Here is a 22,959-nt window from a genome sequence, read left to right as displayed (position 1 = left end):
TGAGTGAGATACGATAATTGTCTTTCTCTGATTGACTTATTTCACTTAGCATAATACCCTTTGGTTCTATCTGCATCGCTTCAAATGGCAAGATTTCATTTTTTAGGATGGCTGAGTTGTATTCCATTGGATATATATACCACATCTTCTTTATCCACTGTCGATGGACATCTGGGCTCTTTCCATAGTTTGGTTATTACACCATAACTGGGTTATTCTGGAGACCCACCAACCTCTGAGCTGAGTAGTGGAATCAGGATTCAAACCCAAAACCTGTCTAGCTCCAGAGCATATGTTAAAAACTCTGCACACTGCCTCTCACAAGCTTAAATGCAAGTGCTGTTAAGTGAAAACACAAAATCATGCATGGAATATGTGAGGAAAGACAAGTAAGAACCTAGCAGTGTTTTGTTTCTGGGAAGGAACTTGGGTGGTTGATGGACAAACCACCAGGCTTAACAATTCCACTTCCATAAATCAATACTATGGGTATAAATGAAAATGAGATAAAGAACATCAATCTGAAATGACGTTCAGAAAAATCTCCAAGATACATTGTCAAATGAAAATTTAAAAATTAGGTTAATGACAGTATGAATAAAATGTTTCTATTTGTGTTAAAAAAAAAAAGATTCAATTGGCAATGCTATCTCTGGGGAGTGGAAACTGGTACCTGGGATGGTTAGGAAGCTCTGTTCATTATCATCTGCATACTGTCTTAATTTTTAAATTATATGATGCGTTTTCATAATAAAAAAATTTAAAGAACAAATAAAGGCCCAGTTCTGCCACTCGCTGGTCCTGAGCAAGTCTGTTTCATGTTCTAGAGTTTCAGTCTCCCGCTCTGTAAAAAAGAGACAATGCTGTCCCCTTGCAAGGCTGCTGTGAGAAGAAATAAGGTAACATGTACAAAGTACCTACCCTGTGGTACTGCCTCCTGCCTCCTTATCCCACTGATAGGACACCTGACCTCATAGAAACAGCAACAGATTTCAAGAGAAAAAGAGCTGGGAGAAGGACGCTAACTCAAGCTTATCTCACAATGATACTATTATTAATATCTTCCTTGAACAGAAGCCAAATTGCCCCACCTTGTTAAAAGCACTGACCTAGGATGCAGAGGATCCCATCAGGTTGAGACTTGCTGCTCTGGGTCAAGATGCTCTGAACCTTGCGGAGTCGGCTGCAGCTGCAACAAGAACAGAAATCAGCTCCTGAGTGTCAGTACATGAAGGCATGAGGATGAGGAATGATACTAGGGATGGAAAGTGGTCCTTGCCTGGTCTTGATATCAGAATATAAAATGAACTGGGAAGTACTCCCTTCTCTTCTATTATCTGGAAGAGATTATGCAGAATTTACCTGAAGCCTAAATCTGAACTGCTGATTATGAACTGGACAGTCTGTGGCTCAGTGGCTCAGTACAGAATGGAACCAAAGGCCCTCTCATGGTCAATGCTAGACAGGACTGGGACTCAGCAGCTGATCAGAAGTCTCTCCAGTGACTTCTCATTTTTGAGGATTATCAAAGAAGAGTTTCCACACTTATTTGCCCTAACTGTGATCTCCATCAGTTTGCCAAAAGCAAAAGTGAAAAATAAAAACCAAAAAATTGGTTTAAGGACCTAAGTGAAGTTCTGACTCATGATCACAACTACCCCCAGTTAGAGTATCAGCAAAGGGTATTTGTTCCCATTTCTGGTCAGGTTTATTCCTGTGGCCTTAGTGAATAGTCCCTCCTCCCAAAAAAGAATAAGGAAAGGCACTCCCAGACATTAATATCACTTCTAAGGATTCCATGCTCTTCATACCAACCCTTCCTCCTTCCCAGCAGTCCCAGAAAAAAAGATGCTCAATTTCCTACTTAAGACTGATACTTCTGCTAGATCTCTCCCTGTCACCTCCACTATTCCCTCCCTAACACTCCTGTATTTAATTTTTTCCCTACAGTCAACATATACCCAGCCTTACCACAACAGTATTAACTAAGATCCTCCATAAACCGACTACACGAACTGTTCCATCTATGACAATCAGACTTCATCCCCATCCCTTGCTTGTAGTTGCTCAATTACACTGCCCTATACTCAACCAAACAACAGTGCTCAGCCAAACAACATTATTTCTCTCCCCTGAAATCTTCCCCCCAACCCTCACAGACTCTTTCTGATGTTTCCACTCCCCCAAATATCCATTTCATGACTTACCACTGTCTTCCCTTACAATGTTCATATATACCACCTAACATCAAAACCAGAAGACAGTATTCCCAGAAAAGAAAGCTGTAAACCAATATCCATCATGAATATAGCTCTAAAAACCTTAATAAAATATTAGTAAATAAAATTCAACAACACAGAAGAATAATTATACACACCATGACCAAGAGGGGTTTACCCCAGTGATACAAGGCTGGTTCATTATTGGTAAATCAGTCAATGTAATCCATCATATTAACAGGCTCAAGAAGAAAATGACACAACCATATGATTGATGCAGAAAAATCATTCGATAAAATTCAACACTTGGTCACAATAAAAACACTCAGAAAACTAGGAATTAAGATATTTAACAGTGAAAGACTGAATGCTTTTGCCCTAAAAGGAGGAACAAGAAAAAAATGTCTGCTCTCATCACTCCCATTCAACATGATAACGGAAGTTCTAGCTAGTGCAATAAGGCAAGAAAAGGAAATAAAAGACATACATACTGAAAAGGAGGAAATAAAACCATCCTTATCTGTAGATGACACAACGGCCTATATAGAGAATCTCATGAAATTTACTAAAAAAATCCTAGAACTAGTAAGTGAGTTCAACAATGTTGCAAGGTCAACACATATAAATCAACTCTTTTTCCGTATCAAAGCAATGAACACATGGAAACCAAATTAAAAACACAATGCCATTTAAATACAAATTTAACAAAACATACAGGATTTACATGCTAAAACTGTAAAACACTGATAAAGGAAATCAATGAAGGGGCACTGGGGTAGCTCAATGGTTGAGCATCAGACTCTTGATTTCGACTCTGGTCATGATCTCAGAGTGGTGAGATCAAGCCCCACATCAAACTCCATGCTCATTGTGCTGCAGCTTCTCTCCCTTTCCCTCCCCTCTGCCCCTCTCTCCCTGCTCAAATGTGCTCTTTCTCTCTCTCTAAATAAGTAAATAAAATCTTTAAAAAAAAGGAAATCAAAGAAGATCTAAGTAAATGGAGAGACACTGTGTCCATGGATTGGAAGACTCAAGATAGTATGGATGTCAATTCTTCCTAAATTGATGTAAAGGTTTAACACAGTCCCTTCAAAATTCCAGCAAGATTTTCTATAGATATAGATAAGATTAACCCAAAGCTTACATGGAAAGGCAAAGGAACTAGAATAGTTAAACATTTTTGGAAGAAGAAAAAATAGGGAGAGGAATCACTCTCATGTCAAGACTTATTATACAGCTAAAAGTACTCAAGACTGAGTGGTACTGATCAAGAGACAGACACACAATCAATGGAACAAAACAAATGCCAAAAATAGACCTACACAAATACAGCTGATTAATTTCTTTTTTTTTTTTTTTAAGATTTTATTTATTTGACAGAGCTCACAAGTAGACAAAGAGGCAGGCAGAGAGAGAGGAGGAAGCAGGCTCCCTTCGAAGCAGTGAGCCCGATGTGGGGCTCGATCCCACGACCCTGGGATCATGACCCAAGCTGAAGGCAGAGGCCTAACCCACTGAGCCACCCAGGCGCCCCACAGCTGATTAATTTCTGATAAGGGTTCAAAAGCAATACAATGGAAGGACAGCCTTTTCAATAAATGGTGTTGGAGCAAATGGTATCCACAGACAAAAACATGAACCTCAACCTAAATTTCGTTTTTATACAAAAATGAACTCACAAATTTAAAATTTTAAATATGAAAATAAAAAAGCTGTAGTTTTTTTTTAAGATTTTATTTATTTATTTGACACAGAGAGAAAGCACAAGTAGGCAGATGGGCAGGCAGAGGGAGAGGGAGAAGGAGGCTCCCTGCCCAGCAGGGAGCCGGATGATGCGGGGCTCGATTCCAGGACTCTGGGATCGTGACCTGAGCTGAAGACAGATGCTCAACTGACTGAGCCACCCAGGTGTCCCAAAACTATAAAATCTTTAGAAGATAACAAAAGAAAATCTTCAGAACTTAACATTTAATGAAATTCTTAGACTTGGTACCAATAGTATAATCCATGAAAGAAAAAAAATCAATAAACTGGCTTTCATCAAAATTGTAAGCTTTTGCTTTGTTCAAAGAATGAAACCCTGTTCACAGAATGAGAAGACAAGCTACAGACTGGGAGAACATATTTATATTACATATCTGACAAAGTAGAATATATAAAGAACCCTTAAAAAAACAGTAAAAAAATTAAAATCCAATTAGAAAATGGGTAAAAGACATAAAGAAACATTTCTTCAAAGAGGATATAGAGATGGCAGATAAATACCTGAAAACATGTTCTACATCATTATCCATGGAAAATGCAAATTAAAACCACAATGAGATACCACTATACATCCATTAGAAAAGCTAAGGTAACAAACAAGGTGACAATACCAAAATGCTAGGGAGGATTCAGAGAAACTGGATCATTCATATATTTCTAAAGGAAATTAAAGAAGACACCAATAATGGAAATACATCCATGTTCATGTACTGGAAGCCTTCATATTATTAAACTGTCAATACTATAGGAAGTGATCTCCAGATTCAGCATAATCCCTATCAAAATCCCAATGATTTTTTTTTTTGTAGAAATAGAAATATCCATTCTAAAATTCATAGGAAATCTCAAGGGACCCAGAATTCTCAAAACCATATTGAAAAAGAAGGACAAAGCTGAAGGACACACTTCTTGATTACAACAGTAACTACAAAGCTATGGTAATCAAAACAGGGTGGTACTGGCACAAAGACAGACATTTTGACCAGTGGAATGGAATGGAGAGATCGAAATAAACTCTTTTTGTGACTGGCTCTAATATTTTCACAGTCAAATGATTTTTCATAAGGGCACCAAAACCATGCACTGAGAAAGGACAGTTGCTTTTTAAAAGATTTTATTTATTTATTTGAAGAGAAAGAGAGTGAGAAAAGAGCACACAAGCAGGGGTAGGGGCAGGCAGAGGGAGAGGGAGAAGCAGGCTCCCCAATGAACAGAGAGAGCCCAACGTGGGGCTTGATTTCAGGACCCTGGTATCATGACCTGAGCTGAAGGCAGACACTTAACCAACTGCGCCACCCAGGCACCTGAGAGGACAATTTTTCAACAGATGGCTTTGGGAACACTGTATATCCAGATAAGGAAGAATAAACTTGGATCCTTAACTTTACAACCATATATAAAATTAAACTCAAAAGAGAAAAAAAACCTAAATGTAAATCTGAAAGCAAAAAACTTTTAGAAGACATATGGGAAAAGTTTCATGAAATGGATTTGGCAATGATATATTGCTAGACACCAAAAGCACAGGTAACAGAATAAAAAATACACAACTTAGACTTTATCAAAATTAAAAACTTACATTCACAGAAGGACACGATCAACAGTGAAAAGGCAAACCAAAGAATGGGAGGAGATATTTGTAAATCATGTATCTGGTAAGAGACTAATATCCAGAATATATAAAGCACTCTTATAATTCCACCATACACACACACACACCAAAAAAACCATTCAAAATAGGCAAAATATTAGAATACATATTTCTTTAAAGAAGATATATGAATGGGCAATAAGCACATGAAAAGACATTTAACATCACTAATCATGAGGGAAATGCAAATCAAAACAACAAAGAAATACTAATCCCACACAAATTAGGATCGCTACTATTAAGAAAAGAGAAAAAAAAGCAAGGATCGGGAGAAATAGGAATCTTTGAGCACTGCTGATGAGAATGTAAAACTGTAGCTGCTGTGGAAAACCGTATGGCAGTTCCTCAAAAAATTAAAAATAGAGGGATAAAGGGAGGGAAAACTTTTAAAATAGAATTATTTTTTTAATCCAGAACTTCTACTTCTGGGTATATATATATTTAAAAAAAAAAAAAAAACCCGAAAACAAGGATTTGAAGAGACATTTGTATACCCATGCTCACAGCAGCATTATTTGCTGAAGTCTAAAGGTAGAAACAAGTATCACTGACATGAATAAACAAAGAGTGGAATAAACATACAGTGGAAGATCATTCCATTTTTTTAAAGATTTTATTTATTTATTTGACAGAGATCACAAGTAGGCAGAGAGAGAGAGGAAGGGAAGCAGGCTCCTTGCTGAGCAGAGAGCCCCGATATGGGGCTCGATCCCAGGACCCTGGGATCATGACCTGAGCTGAAGGCAGAGGCTCTAAACCACGAGCCACCCAGGCACCCCAAGATTATTCAATCTTAAAAGAAAGGAGATTCTGAAGCATGCTAAAAAAGATGGATGAACCTTGAAGACATTATAGTAAGTGAAAAATAAGCCATTACCCAAAAGACAAATATCATATGATTCCATTTTTAGGAGATACCTACAATATTCAAATTTATAGAGACAGAAACTATAGTAGTGGTATTGGGCTGGGGGAAAGAAGTGGGGTTACTGTTTAATAGGTACAGAGTTTTGGGTGCCTGGGTGGCTCAGTGGTTAAAGCCTCTGCCTTTGGCTCAGGTCATGATCCCAGGGTCCTGGGATCGAGCCTCACATTGGGCTCTCTGCTCAGCAGGGAGCCTGCCTCCTCCTCTCTCTCTCTCTGCCTGCCTCTCTGCCTACTTGTGATCTGTCTGTCAAATAAATAAAAATCTTAAAAAAAAAATAGGTACAGAGTTTTATAGGATGAAATCAGTTCTGTGGGTGAATAGTGGGATTATAGCACGACAGTATGAATGTATGTAAAAAATATATATATTTTAAAAATGGTTAAGATGGTAAATTTTGTTACAGGTATTTCACTACAAATAAAAATTTAGGTTAAAAAAGTCAATGCCATGTTAAACAAAAAGAACAAAGAGGGAGAACTCTTCTAATGTGAGAGAGTAAATAATAAAATTAATGTAAAAACCTTAATTTGATTTAAAAAAAAAAACAGGGAAATATCCACAAGACATCTGGAAAAATCTGAGTATGAACTGGGTATTTGACGTTAGTAGGGGAATTACTGTTAATTTTCTTAAGTGAGATGTTATTGTATTTATACCTAGAACGTTCTTTCTTTTTTAAAGCAGATACAAGAGGAAGTACTTAGCAATGTCATGCTATCTGTAACTCACTTGGAAAGGGTTTAACAGAAAACCAGAATGAGGAAAAGAAAACCAGAATGAGGAAAAGAAAAGAAAAGAAAGACAACACAAACGGCAAAACTGTTAAAAATTAAAAATTACTGACTCTAAGTGGTGGGTTATCAAGTATTCACCATACTACTCTCACCTTTTCTGTATTGTTTGAATATTTTATTTATTTTTTATTTTTTATAAACATATATTTTTATCCCCAGGGGTACAGGTCTGTGAATCGCCAGGTTTACACACTTCACAGCACTCACCATAGCTAAACATTTTCTTAATAAAAATCTGGGGTTGGGGCGCCTGGGTGGCTCAGTGGTTTGGGCCGCTGCCTTCGGATCGGGTCATGATCTCAGGGTCCTGGGATCGAGCCCTGCATCGGGCTCTCTGCTCCGCAGGAAGCCTGCTTCCCTCTCTCTCTCTCTCTCTGCCTGCCTCTCTGCCTACTTGTGATCTCTGTCTGTCAAATAAATAAAATCTTTAAAAAAAAAAATCTGGGGTTGAAGGTAAGGGTGGAGCAATTTAGCGTTTTAGAAGTGGCAGAACAGAAATTGCAAGAAGATTAAGATTAAAGTAAGAAACCTTTCCCTGGGAAATGGGTTATCTGCCCCTCTCCTCTCATGTTTACTACAAGATCAATCTTATAATCGTTCTCTGCACTAGAAATATTTTATCGAGTTGGTCCTTTGGCTCATTTCCTAACCCATATGAACAGCAGACAGACTGACTGCCAAGGTTACCAAGAGCTCTTTGGTTTTCAAACTAACAACCAGCCAGTGACAAAAAGCATGACTATGTCATGTGACCAGGAAACAAACAGCTCCCTCAACTGCTGCTGTGGAAAGCCAAGACAATACTGAGAATAGGAGTGAAAAGCATTTCTTTTCCACAAGTATCTTTGCCAAATAAAGTGGAAGCGGATAAAATATAGAAAGACCTTCCTTTTCCCAGAGTAAAACATTATCCTAATTAGTATCTCATTTTCCAGTCAAATTAATAAAGGTAAATTCAGTTCTTTCCTTAAACATTTTCCTGCTTCCCAAATTTAATTCTTAACCAGAACATAACCTATTGTCACTGAACCATTAAACTTGTCACTTATTGAAATACTTACCTATTTAAAAAAAACATAACCCACTAAGTATAGGGAAAACCACAATCACAGGTATTCCCAGCACCCAGAATCAGCCTCTATTAACATTTTGGCATACTTGCTTTTATTTTTTTTTATTTTATTTTTTTTAAGATTTTATTTATTTATTTGACAGAGAGAGAGATCACAAGTAGGCAGAGAGGCAGGCAGAGAGAGAGAGAGGAGGAAGCAGGCTCCCTGCTGAGCAGAGAGCCCAATGCAGAACTCGATCCCAGGACCCTGACATCATGACCCGAGCCGAAGGCAGCGGCTTAACCCACTGAGCCACCCAGGCGCCCTATACTTGCTTTTATTTACCTTGGTGCCACATGTAAAATATTATCCTTTCTTGGATGAAAAAAATGGGATATTAAAATTGTCATTGTTCCTAACACCCAGAGATCACCACTGAGTTTGCTGTATATCCACCAGTCTCTCTCTCTCTTTTTTTTTAATAGAAACTTTCAAACATACACCACAACCAGCAAGAGCACTGCCCTCTATCTTCCAGGTTTACCTGGGCATGGCTAGCACATCCTAGGTAGACAGATGGCCTGAGTCACCATGGCTTTACAAAGTTCCTCTTTCAGAATACCTGTCGTCCAAGCAGACCCACTAATGTGGTTTATGTCAAATATGCCGCTTGTATACTATACTTTATTTCTGACTCTACTTGGGTTCAGATTCAGAATCTACATGTGATAGATAATAAAGTGAAGAAGCCAAGACCTAAACAGAAGCAGTTTACCCAAAATCATAAGGTTGAGCCAGGATTAGCAGCATCAAAATGTAAACTACCAGATACCTTAACTCTGAACTTTTCCTTTCTGCTACACCTCACTGATGTCCTGACAATAAAGTTTGCCACAGACACAGTATTTCCAAATCCTAAAAAGTCAGTCATCTCTATTTTTCCCCTCTTTGGTTTTATAGTAGTTAATTCACTCCTCACTGCTTTTATAAGTTATGATATACACAGCCAGGTATATTTCTTGTTTATATTTCATTATCCTGGTTCCCTGGAAATGAAGGACAAAAAACCTGAAAATTTTATTTTTGCCAGTTTTTTTGTGTGTGACTTTGTTAACTTTTTTATTTTCAAAATTAAGTAAATATTGAATATATTGTCCTGTACACTTTATGTTTTGATTGTTCCACAAAGTGAATCCTCATACTAATCTGATTCACCCTATCATAGAAAACTCCTGTGAACAAACTGGTGTGAATCTCTCTGTAATGTTTAGTTTGGGTGAGTTTTCTGGGGGGTTGGATTATTTTTACATAAAATCATAATCATGAGATAAATAAGTGCTCTGCAACATGTTTTCACTGAACGTTGTACCTTAAGACCTTTCCAAGTTAGTTCTTAGAACTCAACTGCATTTTTTAAAAGTGCCATACTGTATTCTTTTGTTTTTATTTAACCAGCCACTCTGAGTGAACATTCAGGATATTATTTTTGTAATAGCAAATAATGCTTCAAAGAATAACTATATCCATCTTTGGCACTGTAAAAATTTCTGCAGGGGAGGGACCTAAAAAGTAGCACTGCCCAGTTAAGAAGTACCTGCATTTTAAATTTTGATAAATGTTGCCAAATTGTTTTCTTAAAACAGTCACCTACAGTGTACCAGAGTACCTGTTTCCCCACAACTTTTTAAACTATGTGTTATCACTCTTCACCTAATTCTCATTATCATACTTTTACATTTCTCCCTAATCACTAGGGAGACTGTCAAATGTTTATTGATCATCTATATTTCCTTTTCTGTGAATGCGTATTCTTGTTCTTGACTCATTTTCTATTTAGTCATAGAAGGGGGTGTTCTGAATAATTTACATATTCCATATTTTAAAAGCCATATGCTGCAAATATTTTCTTGAAACTGCTAGACTTTGTTTATGGTATCTTTTTCATGCAGGAGATGTCAAGTTTTATTTAACTAAATCTGCCTAACTCTATCTTTAGGCTTAGGAGTTTTAGGTCTTCCTTTTGTGTCTTTCCCACTCAGTATTATAAAAAAAATAATAAAATGCCAATTATTTAATTGTGTGTGTGTCTGTGTGTTTTCAACATTTAGCTCTTTGCTCCTCTGGAACTTGCTTTTTTATTTTTGTGAAGCAGGAATATAACTATTATTTTATCGGAGAGAAAGCATGAGCTGGGGGAGGGGTAGAGACAGCAGGAGAAGCCGACTCCTTGATGAGCAGGAAGCCTGAAGCTACTTGATTCCAGGACCCAGAGATCATGACTTAAGCAGAAGGCAGATACTTAACTGACTGGGCCACCCAGGTGACCCAATATAACTGTATTTTTCCTCCAAAATATAAATGTCCCAAACCACAATCCTTTTCATCCTCTGATGTAGAAAGCCACTTTTAACATATACTAAATTATTATATAAAGCGGGATCCATATATTTGATTCTTATTTGATCTAGTCTCTCAGAAATAGTATACTTAAAAAACAACCAAAATTATTACTTGAACTTTACAATAAATGGGTTATTTTTATATCTTAAAGGGCAAGTTCCAGTTCTATCACTGTTTCAAAGATCATGGTTTTTACTGAACATTTTCTTTTTTTTTTTTTTTAAGATTTTATTTATTTATTTGACAGAGAGAGAGAGATCACAAGTAGGCAGAGAGGCAGGCAGAGAGAGAGAGGAGGAAGCAGGCTCCGTGCTGAGCAGAGAGCCTGATATGGGACTCGATCCCAGGACCCTGAGATCATGACCCGAGCCGAAGGCAGCGGCTTAACCCACTGAGCCACCCAGGCGCCCTACTGAACATTTTCTTTTTTTTTTTTTAAGATTTTATTTATTCATTAGAGAGGGACAGAGCACATGAGTGGTAGGAAGAGGCAAAGGAAAAGGGAGAAGCAGACACCCCACTGAACGGGGATACCAACGTGGGCTCGACCTCATGACCTGAGCCAAAGGCAGACACTTAAACCACTGGAGCCACTCAGGCACCCCTGAACATTTTGTCTTTCTTTCTTTGATCTTAATTTATTTGTCAGAGAGAGAGTGCGCACGAGAGAGCACCAGCAGGGGGAGTGGCAGGCAGAGGGAGGAGCAGGCTCCCTGACAAGCAAGGAGGTTTATGAGGGACTTGGTCACAGGCCCCTGGGATCATGACTAGAGCAGACGCTTAACCAACCGAGCCACCAGGGTTCTTGAACATTTTCTTTTTTCTTTTCTTTTTTTTTTTTCATTTTAAGTTTTAATATATATATCCAATACATATGAAATATACAAAATATATATATGCATCTTTTAAATTGATTTCAATCAAATAAAACTTCCCATTGAATTTCCATAGTGAATTAGTATAGAACATTTTCTTTTTAAGAAGAATTATAAAATCAGTTTGTCAAGTACAGACAAATTCCCATTGAGAATTTGTATTATGATCATACTGAATCTGGACAGTACTGAGCTTCCCACTCAGGAACGTGATGCATCGCTCCTTCGTTCCTCTCCTGTTTATGTCCTTCTGTCAAGTTTTATATTTTTATTTATGTAAGTTTTACATATTTCTTTTTTTTTAAGATTTTATTTATTTATTTGACAGAGAGAGATCACAAGTAGGCAGAGAGGCAGGCAGAGAGAGGAGGAAGCAGGTTCCCCACTGAGCAGAGAGCCTGATGTGGGGCTCGATCCCAGGACCCTGAGATCATGACCTCAGCAGCGGCTTAACCCACTGAGCCACCCAGGCGCCCCTACATATTTCTTATTAGATTGACTCCTAGGTATTTTACAGTTTTTGTTCCCGTTTTGAATGTCATCTTGAATCCATTATCTTTTTTAAACAATTTGATAAACTCAGTTCTAAGACTTTTATCTATTATCATAGTTTTCCAAGTAGTAAAACATAGTGGTTTTATGTCTTCAACATTTACAACTTTTTTTTTTTATTAACATTTACAACTTTTATTCCAACTTATTAATTCATCACGTTTTTACTGAGGACCTACCATGTGTCAGGCACTGGTTACTCAAGAGCTGGGGGGAGGACTTAGCAATCAGTAAAAGGGCAAAAACCATTGCAATGAAAATAGAAGAATTTACATGTCATTTATTTTTTCATTTACATTTCTTTCTTACACAAAGCTTGAACTCACAACCCTGAGGTCAAGACCTGAGCTGAGGGGCGCCTAGGTAGCTCAGTAGGTTAAAGCCTCTGCCTTTGGCTCAGGTCATGATCCCAGCGTCCTGGGATCAGGATCAAGCCCCATCAGGCTCTCTGCTCAGCAGGGAGCCTGCTTCCTCCTCTCTGCCTGTCTCTCCGCCTACTTGTGATCTCTATCTGTCCAATAAATTAAAAAAAAAAAAAAAAAAAAAAAAAACCCGAGCTGATACCAAGAGGCAGATGTTTAACCGACTGAGCCACTTAGGAGCCTCTAGGACTTACATTCTAATTGGGAAACGAGTGAGGGAGAAATAAAAATAAATAGGAAAAATACATTTATCATATGGTGATAAATGGCTTGAGAGTCCTAAGAGGAGGGTGGGCTGCCCTTTTAAAGAAAGGTAGAGGAAAGGTTTTGCCCTGAAGGATGCCAGAGAGCAAGCTGCACAGTAATTGCAAAGGTCCGGAAGCAGCAATGTTTACAGCAAGTGAGGAAGACAGCAATAATAGGAGATAAAGGGGGGGGGGGGGGGGAAGCTGGATTAGAGTCTTGTCAAAGCTCATGATTTGAGATTTTTCTTGGAGTGTTTTGAAAATAAGGATGACTCATATGAGATGAGTTGTATTTTCATAAGATCACTTTATTTACTATACTGGAAACAGACCAAAGGGGGACAAGAGTAGAACCTCAGAGACCAATTAAGAGCCTACTGCAAGAAGCAGATGATCATTTCTTTTGCTTATTATCTTTTTTATTAAGTAGGGGCTTGAACTCATAACCCTGAATCAAGACCTGAGCTTAGATCAAGAGTCAAAAGCTTAACCAACTGAGGCACCCTGGCACCCCTCTTTTGTTTATTTTATTATATTAGCTGAAACCTTATTATGTTACTTGATTCAAATCAAGAATGAATATTAATTTTTTAAATAGTAGATTGGGGGCATCTACTAGTGTGTTAATTTAATTGGTAGATTTTATTCATTTTTACTTAGTTAGTTAGTTATCAGAGAGACAGAGTGTGCACTCACAAGCACCGGAAGCAGTAGGCAGAGGGAGAAGCAAGCTGCCTGCTGAGCAAGGAGCCTGATGTGGGACTTGATCTCAGGACCCCTGGATCATGACCTGAGCCAAAGGCAGACATTTAACTGACATAGCCACCCAGGCACCGCTCATTGATAGATTTCCTGATGATAAACAACTTTTGCATTTCTGGGACAAATTCTACTTATTTATAAAGTTGTTTTCACCATACTTCTAGTTTCAATATACTATTGTTTTATTTAGAATTTCTGCACTTGTAGGGGCACCTGGGTGGCTCAGTGGGTTAAAGCCTCTGCTTTCAGCTCAGGTCACAATCCCACGGTCCTGGAATCAAGCCCCACATCGGGCTCTCTGCTCAGCAGGGAGCCTGCTTCCTCCTCTCTCTCCCTGCCTGCCTCTCTGACTACTTGTAATCTCTATCAAATAAATAAATAAAATCATAAAAAAAAAAATTATTTTTGCACTTGTAGTTTTCCTTGTCAAGTACCGGGATTATGCCAACCTCAGAAGAAAGCAAGTGGCAAGTTTTCTGAGGTATGTACTTAACTCAGCATGCTTTCCACTTCTACCTCCCCTGATAACAAACACTGTGCTCCTTCTTTGCCACAGTTTCCAATTTTGACTTACCCAGGAACAAGCCATGCTAAGGGGAGTCCTTACCAGGATTTTCTCATTTTAGACCTGGAAGAAATGGCCTCAAGGGTCATAGTAATACACACAAAAAGAATGTGTATTTCGGGCTATATGGATAGAGGCAACTATTATGATAGAAGAGTTCTGGTTCCAGTTCTGGAGGCCCTAGTTTCTACACCTCTTCCTGTAGGAAGGCTATCTCCCTATTATTCCTTCCAGTCACCTAAGGCAATATATTCTTCTTACTTAAAACCTTTGAGTTGGGTTTCTGTCATTTGCAATAGAAAGCATTCTTCTTAATAGAAAATCAATTCCAGGAAACATATCTATAACTTACTTTAAAAAGCTGTAAAAAGGAAATATCACAATATAGGATGGATTCATTGATAGAGGAATGGATATATAAGGCAAATATAGCAAATATATTAAAAGTGTATAATCTAAAATAAAATAAAATAAAATAAAAAAGTGTAGAATCTACATATGGATACACATGAATGCCACTGAACAATTCTTTCAACTTTCCCGTACTTATGAGCACTTTCATAATAAAATGCTGGGGGGAAGTCAACTGTATGAATAATACAAACAAGCCTCATAAGCATTAATTTAGACTTCAGGTACTAATTAAAAGGAGCTACTGTAGGACTACTAGGGTTTAATAAACTTGGCCCTGAGTTAAAGTGGCAATTATTTACACCCCTTAGTGGGTGTCTGGCCACTCAGTCAGGGGAGCATATGACTCTTGATCTCAGGTTTGTGAGTTCAAGCCCCACATTGGGTATAGAGATTACCTGCAAATAAAATCTTAAAAATAAAAAGACCAAAAAAAAAAAAACCCACTAGAAAAAACCTAGAGACTTGGAAGAAAGGCAAAAGGGCAAGATGTGTAGCAAGGCAGTAAATGTCATTGCCCACCAATGTCTTTGCTGGGCCAACAACTTGCAACGGAAAAAGCAATCCCAATGTTAGAACATGGTTAACTACTGACTGTAACTGACTTAAACTGAAAGGACACATACATACACACAGAAGATATGAATGAGAAATCACTAATTTTCTCCCAGCACTTCCCCCCCCCCCCCCCAGCACTTTCATGTTTCTTGTAGCTCACTGGACCTATCAGTAATCTTAAGCAATATAACTTTCATTCCACATCATTACCTCCCTGTGGGAGAGGCAATCAGTTACCTAATCCATATCCATTCTCCCCTTCTTTTTCATTCACAGTACCCCAATTTTACTTGGGGCAGTAATGGCCCAGTTCCTCTGCTTCTAGAGCTGATCAATGAGACATGCAGGAGCCATCATGTGGAAGCTTCTGGAGAAACTCTCTGAAGCAAAGAGCCGACTTAACTAGGAGAACCGTCTCTTCTCCTTCCCCTTGCCTGACAGACATTATAGCTGGAGTTCTTCCAGCCATTTTGTGACCATGAAGCCATGGAATCCACTTGCTAAGAGCACAAAAATAAGCAGAAGAGGCCCCGTTTCCTCCCTGATGACCTTACACCAGGACTAGACTGCTCTCCTTAGATGGACATCTTTTGCAAGAAAAAATAAATCCTTACATTAAGTCATTATCGTTAAGGATCTTTTACCAGCTGCCAAATGTAGCTCTTAACTAATAGGCCACCTAACCTAAAATGGGTAAAACTGGTACCCAACTGCAGTTCAAGTCTACACATATTTCATTAACTGGGGTTAATAAGACACTCCACAAACTAAATTCAAGGACTTCAGAAAATGCTACCTATCACAAATGGAAATTGTTATCTGGAAGTCTATTTATAATACCCTGTATAACATCTTACTTTCCATTTTCTTCCTTTTCTCTGGCTTTCTCTGAGCATTTCCTCACACAATCTGCTCTTTGTAAAGTCAGTTTCACAAGTCTTCATTCAGAAAGCATCCACAATTACTTTCCCTCACTTCTTTGACTATTAAGTGCATGCCAAATATAAATGCAATGTGGGATACTTGATTGGATCTTAGAGTAGAAAAAAAGATGTTAGTGGGAAACTGTGGAAATACAAATAAATAGTCCAGAGTGCTAAAAGCCAAGTAAACAAAAGTTTACTTAATAAATTAAAGCACTACACCATTATTAATTTCTTATTTTAATAAATGTGCGTGGTTATATGTAAGATGTTAACATTAGAGTAAGCTAGATGAAGGCTACATAGAACACTCAACAGCATATTAGCAATTCATCTATAAATCTAAAATTGTTTATTTCAAAATAAGAAGTTGAAAACAATAAGCATGCCAAATGAGCTGACTTTTCCTCAAACCAGGGCTCAAAATCACAGATAAAAGTTTTAAACACCCATAATGCAAAACCTTTTCCTTTTCCTAAAATTTCAGGGCAAAACAATAATTTAAGCTGTGTAACTCTCGAGTAGATCTGCATCTCATTCACTCCCTTCTCTAAAAATCAGAATATCACAGAAAAGCCCAGGAGCTTCATATGAAACATTTTTAAGATACTGTATATATAAATGCCACCATATTCAATAAATAAGAGTTCTCAGTACACAGTCATCTCAGACACAAGTGAAAAGGCAGATACTGAGACCTCTACTTCTGGGTCAGAAATAAGACCGTAAAAGCCTAACTAAGCAAACCCTCTTTGCTTCTATAGGCACCACACCAAGCTTCCCTGGCCAGTATCTAAGCAAGTATACTGGAGGTAAAACTCTGTATTTTCATATATACAATACTTTGCATTCTGAGTTTTCTTAAGGCAGAGACCATCTATACAACAGCAATTATTATTTCTGTAGATCTGTAAAGCCAAAAGAGTGCCATAGGTATTGGCCACTGGCCATTAAGTATCACCTGAAGAGATAACTTGCCTCTGTGAGGCTCTAATGAAGTGTTCCTGTAGATCATCATTGTCATGAACCACTTCTCACCAACTAGCTCACATGTGATTTTTCATTCTCTGAACACTTATGAAATTTAACATAGCCCACAGCTTCCCCTGTAGTTATTCTCTATTAATTCAATAAATAATGAGTGCAAGCAATATTTCATAATAGCTTACAACAGCAGTTCATATTTAGTGAATGCTGTCTATGTGCCAGACACTGATCTAAGTACCAGGGCAAGCAATGTGGGAAATGGCAATAAAAAATGGTCCCAGGCCTTTGGTAATTTCCAGGGATAACAAAGAAAGCCCTTTCTTACTAGTCCCTTATCAAGGAAGAAACTCCACCTGTACATGGTATAGAAGATCCCCAGCACCGGAACCCCTTAGTCAGACTGTTTTGCTAGAGCACATCCTTCAGTGGCTTCTTAATAAAGGGTGCACGTAAGGTCAAACTCGGAGAACTAGCATGTGTGAAATGTCTTTAACCATCCCTCAAACCTGCTATGGCTGGATATTGAATTCTGGGAAAGAATCCATTTCCTTCAGAAGGCACTGTTTCTCCATTATCTTCTAGCTTCCAGTCTTGCTGCAATTCTATGATTCCTGACTCTATCTGATTTGTAGCTATTCTTTTGACTCTATAGCACTCAAAAATTTTATGACCTTCTACCTCGGCATGGATATTTTTAAACTAGTTGTGCTGGACTACTGAAATGTCCTTTTGATCTGGAAACTCATGTCCTCTGGTTTTGAGAAAAATCAATCAATCAACCATAATTAGTTTGTTTATCTAACTTCTTGCTTTATTTTATTTTGGGTGAAATCTTCATGCCATCAAACAATAACCACCCGCTAGCCCTTCTTGTTACAAATAGTACAAATCTCTGGGTCATTCAGTTCTCCACATTCCCTAAAGATTTTTAGCTTCCCGATCACTATCCCTTTGCTATTATTACTTCTATCTTCATTCATGATAATTTCAGTAAGCACTAAGACAGGCAATCCTCCCACTATCCTTACCTCTCAGTTCCTTTATTCCTGTTTTCCAATGATGTCCTCTACCCTACTTGAGCCACTCCCTTCCACAATATCCACCTCCAAACAGCTCAATAAAGCTGAAGGAAAAGCATACAACCATGCTAACTGGGTCTCACCTTAAATTTATGACAACAAAGAGCAAATGGATACTTATAGCTGCCTGGCAATCCTAAAACATTTCTTTATTCAACTAATTTTCCCCAACTCTCTTGGATGGATTTTAAACCTTCTTTCTTCTCAAACTTCTAACACCTTCTCTACTCTTCATTTTTAGCTGAAGATCTGCCTTCCTATTTAATGGCAAATACAGAAGTAAACAGAAGAGAATTTTCACTTTCTCCCACCACCAAGCTACCAATACACCAGCATTTGGGTCTATAAACCCACCACAGATGAACTGTTCATGCACCTATATAGTCTGAGGCCAATATATCCATTTATGTCCTAGATTCAATTCCCTCTCAAACTGCTCAAGGACTTCACCCCTGCAATAGTCCCTTCCTTTCTTTTAATAATCAATTTTCCTCTCTGTACTCCATCATTCCCATCAACTTTGTTTTAGGAAGGCTATAATGTCTGTCCACCTAAAAACAAAAGAACTCTAACACTTTAACCCTTCCAACCAGATCCCTGTTTCCCTGCTTTCTCTGATAGCCATAGCTGCATTATTCTCCTCTCTCTCATAGCCACAGTCTTATTGCTCTGCTCTTCAGTCCTTGAAACAACATCATTATGACTATCTATACTCACTATCTTCAATTCTCCTCCTCCATTTTCTCTTGAAAATGTCAAGGCCACCAATAACCTCTATGTTACCAAATCTAATAGACTATTCATATTCCTCATCAGCCCACCAATGGCACTTATTATTTGGCTTCCCATGACTGTCCTGGATTCTTCTCCCATTTCAGAAGTAGGAAGCTACTTTTCATTAGAATTTGGAACCACTGTTACACTGTCTTTCCTAGACGGGATATCCCAAGGCTTGCATGTTAGTCTTCTCTATCTAATTTGTTCTCGGGATCTCTACCCAGTCTCAAAGATCTAAATAAAAATGTGGGAGCCATCAGCATAGCATTTCCAGTTCCAGTCTTTCTCCTGAACTCCAGATTAAGATATCCAACTGCTTATCCAAGATCTCCATTTGGATATCTATTAGGCAACTCAAAATGAATAAGGCCAAATCTGAACTCCCTTTGCTCTAATTCCAGTGTTCCCGGTATCAGTAAATGGCAAATTCATTCTTCCAACAGTCAAACTCAAAATCAACTATACCTTCTTACATTATTATTACTTCAGCCCTATTTCTTCCTCAGTAGTTATTTCTCAACTCTCTGTATTATGATTTGCACTGTTCGTGTCTCTTTCCATTTATAAAGGAACTCTTTGAGGGCAATGGCCTACTTTGTCTCACAACACCTAGCCCAGTGTATGTTGGATTATTTGTATAAAGAGGAGTAAAATGGCGGGCGCCTGGGTGGCTCAGTGGGTTAAGCCTCTGCCCTCGGCTCAGGTCATGATCCCAGGGTCCTGGGATCGAGCCCCACATCAGGCTCTCTGCTCAGCAGGGAGCCTGCCTCCCTTCCTCTGCAGTAGGAAAACATAAGGGGTTGGTACTCTTTAGGGATGTCAAGGAGAAAGGCTCTAGAGGAGAACTACTGTAGGGGAGATTTAGTAGTCAAGATAGTTACCTGGTAATAATTCCAAAATCTCAGTGCCTTGAAACAATGAAGGTTTACTAATTGCTCTACATATCAAACATAAGTCATCTTGAAGTTTGCTCTGAGTCCCAGACTGATGGACTTGCCACCACCTGAAGCACTAACAGACACCACAGTAGAGGGAAAGATAGTGGCAAATCATAGACTGGAAGCTTTTACCATGAAGGAATACACATCATTCCTGAACACACTGATGGACCAAAAGCAACTCATAATGCCATACCCAGCTTCAAGGGGGCAAGTATAATTGTACCACATGTCCAGGAGGCAGAAACCAAAAATAGCTGATGGGAAGCAGTAATGACTACCACATCCTGAAAAAGCAGCTTCTAGTTCTAAACAACAGCATTTTAACTCCTGATCTCTATTCCCCATCTGTGAAAATGAACTTCACTGCTAGAAGGGAAACACACACTTAAAAAGTGCTATCTATGGGTCTTCAGGAATGCAACTTCACCAGTTACGCCTGCCTCTTTCATCACTCAGAGTCAGAGTGCTGCAAAGAATTCAAATATGGGTGACAGGAAAGTGCTGAGTCCATAACTGCCATTCAATGTCAAAAGTCAGGGGAAGGCTTGAATGGGTAAGAAAAGCATGTTTGGTTATGCAGAAGTAGGGTAAAGAAGGAGAACCTTGACTCAATTTCTTTTACCAAAGGTAAAACAGGCCTTGAGGTTCCATGCACTATCCCTTGTCTGAAGACCAACAAGTTTCACTCAACCACTTGTTTTAAGATTCAGAGTTTATGATTAATAAAGTTATCCATCATTAATCTAACAACAAAACACTATTTTAAAAATATGCTGTGCACTGCCATGTTCCTAGAAATAAGGATAGCAGCAGTTATTGCAGAGATGGAGTTCACTGGGAAGCTTTTTTCTCCTAAAAGTTTCAAAAACTCAAGATTCCTAAGCTCAAAATGATCTGGGATGAACCCCAAGTCTATACAAAGCTTAGATTTAAAGGATGGCTGCTCCAAATTCTAAATATCCTGTGCAAGGGTGCCTGGCTAGCTCAGACTGTCGAGCATGCAATTCTTGATATTAGGGTCCTGAGTAGGAGCCTACTTTAAAAGAAAAAAAAAAAAAAAAAGGAAAGGAAAGAAAAAAGAAGTACCCTGTGCAGTTTCTATTCTGTACAAAGTTCAAATACTTTCTAACAGTGAAAGTGGCTGCCAGAAATGTTAGGACAGATTGGAGAAGGTTACCATAAGAAGCTAAACATTTAGAACACAAGGAATTCCCCTGAAGAGCAGAGCAGGAATTCAAACAATGTCACCTGCCAAATCAGAAGCAAATTAAGACTCCCAAATGCAACCAAGGGTATCTAGCTCTATCTCTCCCAACCTTTATTCATTCAACAAACAGGGAGGGGTGGGGGAAGGAATGTCAGGAAGTAAGCAAGGGACAGGATTTTAAGATTTAGTTCTCCTCTCCCTGAATTTGTTCTCGTTAAAACAAAACAAAACAAAAAAAAAAACCAGACTGGCTAGCAAAAAATTAAAAATACAATTCCTTTAGTACCATAACAAGGATACAAGAAGAACCATTTTTCACATATAAATTAACAACCTCCTTTCAAGGGAAAAACATATTTGCTTTGCTAAGCTACTAAAATAGAGAAAAAGCAAAACAAAACAAAAAAAACCCTCTTCTGGTTTAATGACAGTTTAGCAGATCCCAAAGCCCATTTCTCTCTCTCTCCTTTCTTCTCTCTCAACGATCTCTGCCGCAAATGCTCCTTCATTCCAACCTCCACACTCTGCTGGCGGCCTCATAACAGCTCCTCTCAAACAATGCCCAGACTATCAAGGTCAGCCCCAAAGGCACCGGGAGCAGAAATCGGAAACGGGTCTTCCTAGGGGGTAGAGACCCTCCCCATTATCACCCTCCCCATCCTTAGGCACCCAGGGGCTCTGTCTCTAGCCTCAGGGGCTTAGGGTCCGCCAATTCCTCAGGGGCTTGGGGTCCGCCAATTTGGGGGGGGGGGGGGGTACTGGGCCTCTTTTTCCTATTCACCCAGTTAGTTTTCTCTCCTGCGCCTCCCCCAACCTGAGCTCCCTATTGTGGAATGAGGGAGCGTCGCGATGCAGGCTGGGGCATGGGGAGGTGGGGGAAGCCGCAATAGGGAAGATGCTGTCAGCGTGTATGTATGTAGGGGCGGGGGGGGGGGCACTCTTTAGGGATGCTGCTGTCAAGGAGAAAGGCTCTAGAGGAGAACTACTGTAGGGGAGATTTAGGTAAGCCGTTTCTGGGGAAACCCATTCAAGGGTTCTACCCAAGGGAGCTACTGTGTGCGTTGCGGAGGGGGGGTGGTTCTCCACAGACAGCCGTTTCTGGGGGAAATATTCTAAGAGGAAGGTAAGTGAGTTACACATAGAGAAACCACTGCAGAGGTTCTCCACAGGGGAACCTTTCCTGGGGGAAACCTACAGGGACGGGGATGTCATAGCAGGGGGTCTCCACCGAGGAGCCGCTGTGGGACTGTCTACAGGGGAGCCATTGTGGGAGCCGCTACAAAGGGCGCATTTCCTGGGAAAACGTCCCCAGGCAGCCGTTTAGGGAAAACCGTCTGCAAGGAAGCCATGTCGGACCACGCCCTGCGGCGGGAGGCGTCGCCGGACCCCCACAGCCCGCAACCCCCGGCCCGGCCGCTCCTCTGTGGCCTCGGCCCCGCGTACCTGACTGAGGGCGACCCGCGGCCAGGGCCGCCGGGGGACCGCGCGCGGGGCAGCCCCAGCCGGTGCGGGGGGTACACGTCCATGGCGGCGAGCGGCGGAGAAAGACGCTGCCGCTGCGAGGGTCGCTCAGGCCCGCCGGCTTGCTCCAGGCCCGCTGCGGCCGGGCGGGGCGGCGGGGCGTGCCGGGTGGGCGGGGGGCGCGGCGCGCGGGGGCACGTCGGGGGCGGGGGCGGGGCCGGACGCGCGCAAGGATCGCCGAGGGGGCGTCGGCACGCGTTGGGATGGGAGTGGGCGCACCGCCGCAGGGCCGCGCCCTCCTTAAGCTGCGAGGCAGCCCAGCAGGACGTTGGGAGCGCGGGTCACCAGGATGGGGGCTTCCACGCCGCGGCTCTGCACTGTCCTCA

At 40.0% G+C, this 22,959-nt stretch overlaps 1 protein-coding gene across 2 annotated transcripts in view; it reads right to left on the bottom strand.

The window, feature by feature from the left end:
* Window positions 1-22,734, bottom strand: part of LOC132021770 (dynein axonemal assembly factor 9) — a 133,093-nt gene extending 110,359 nt beyond the window's left edge. For both annotated transcript variants that reach the window (XM_059406632.1, XM_059406633.1), the window contains exons 1-2: window positions 22,556-22,734; window positions 1,110-1,189 (exon numbers count right to left, since the gene is read on the bottom strand). In XM_059406632.1, coding sequence (XP_059262615.1) covers window positions 1,110-1,189; window positions 22,556-22,638 — 163 coding nt within the window. In that variant the 5' untranslated portion in view covers window positions 22,639-22,734. The remainder of the gene's footprint in view (window positions 1-1,109; window positions 1,190-22,555) is intronic.
* Window positions 22,735-22,959: the final 225 nt, after the last annotated feature.

This window comes from Mustela nigripes, chromosome 7 (assembly GCF_022355385.1).
Source record: "Mustela nigripes isolate SB6536 chromosome 7, MUSNIG.SB6536, whole genome shotgun sequence".
In the NCBI taxonomy this organism is placed as follows: domain Eukaryota; kingdom Metazoa; phylum Chordata; class Mammalia; order Carnivora; family Mustelidae; genus Mustela; species Mustela nigripes.
This window is presented reverse-complemented; position numbering and strand designations above follow the sequence as displayed.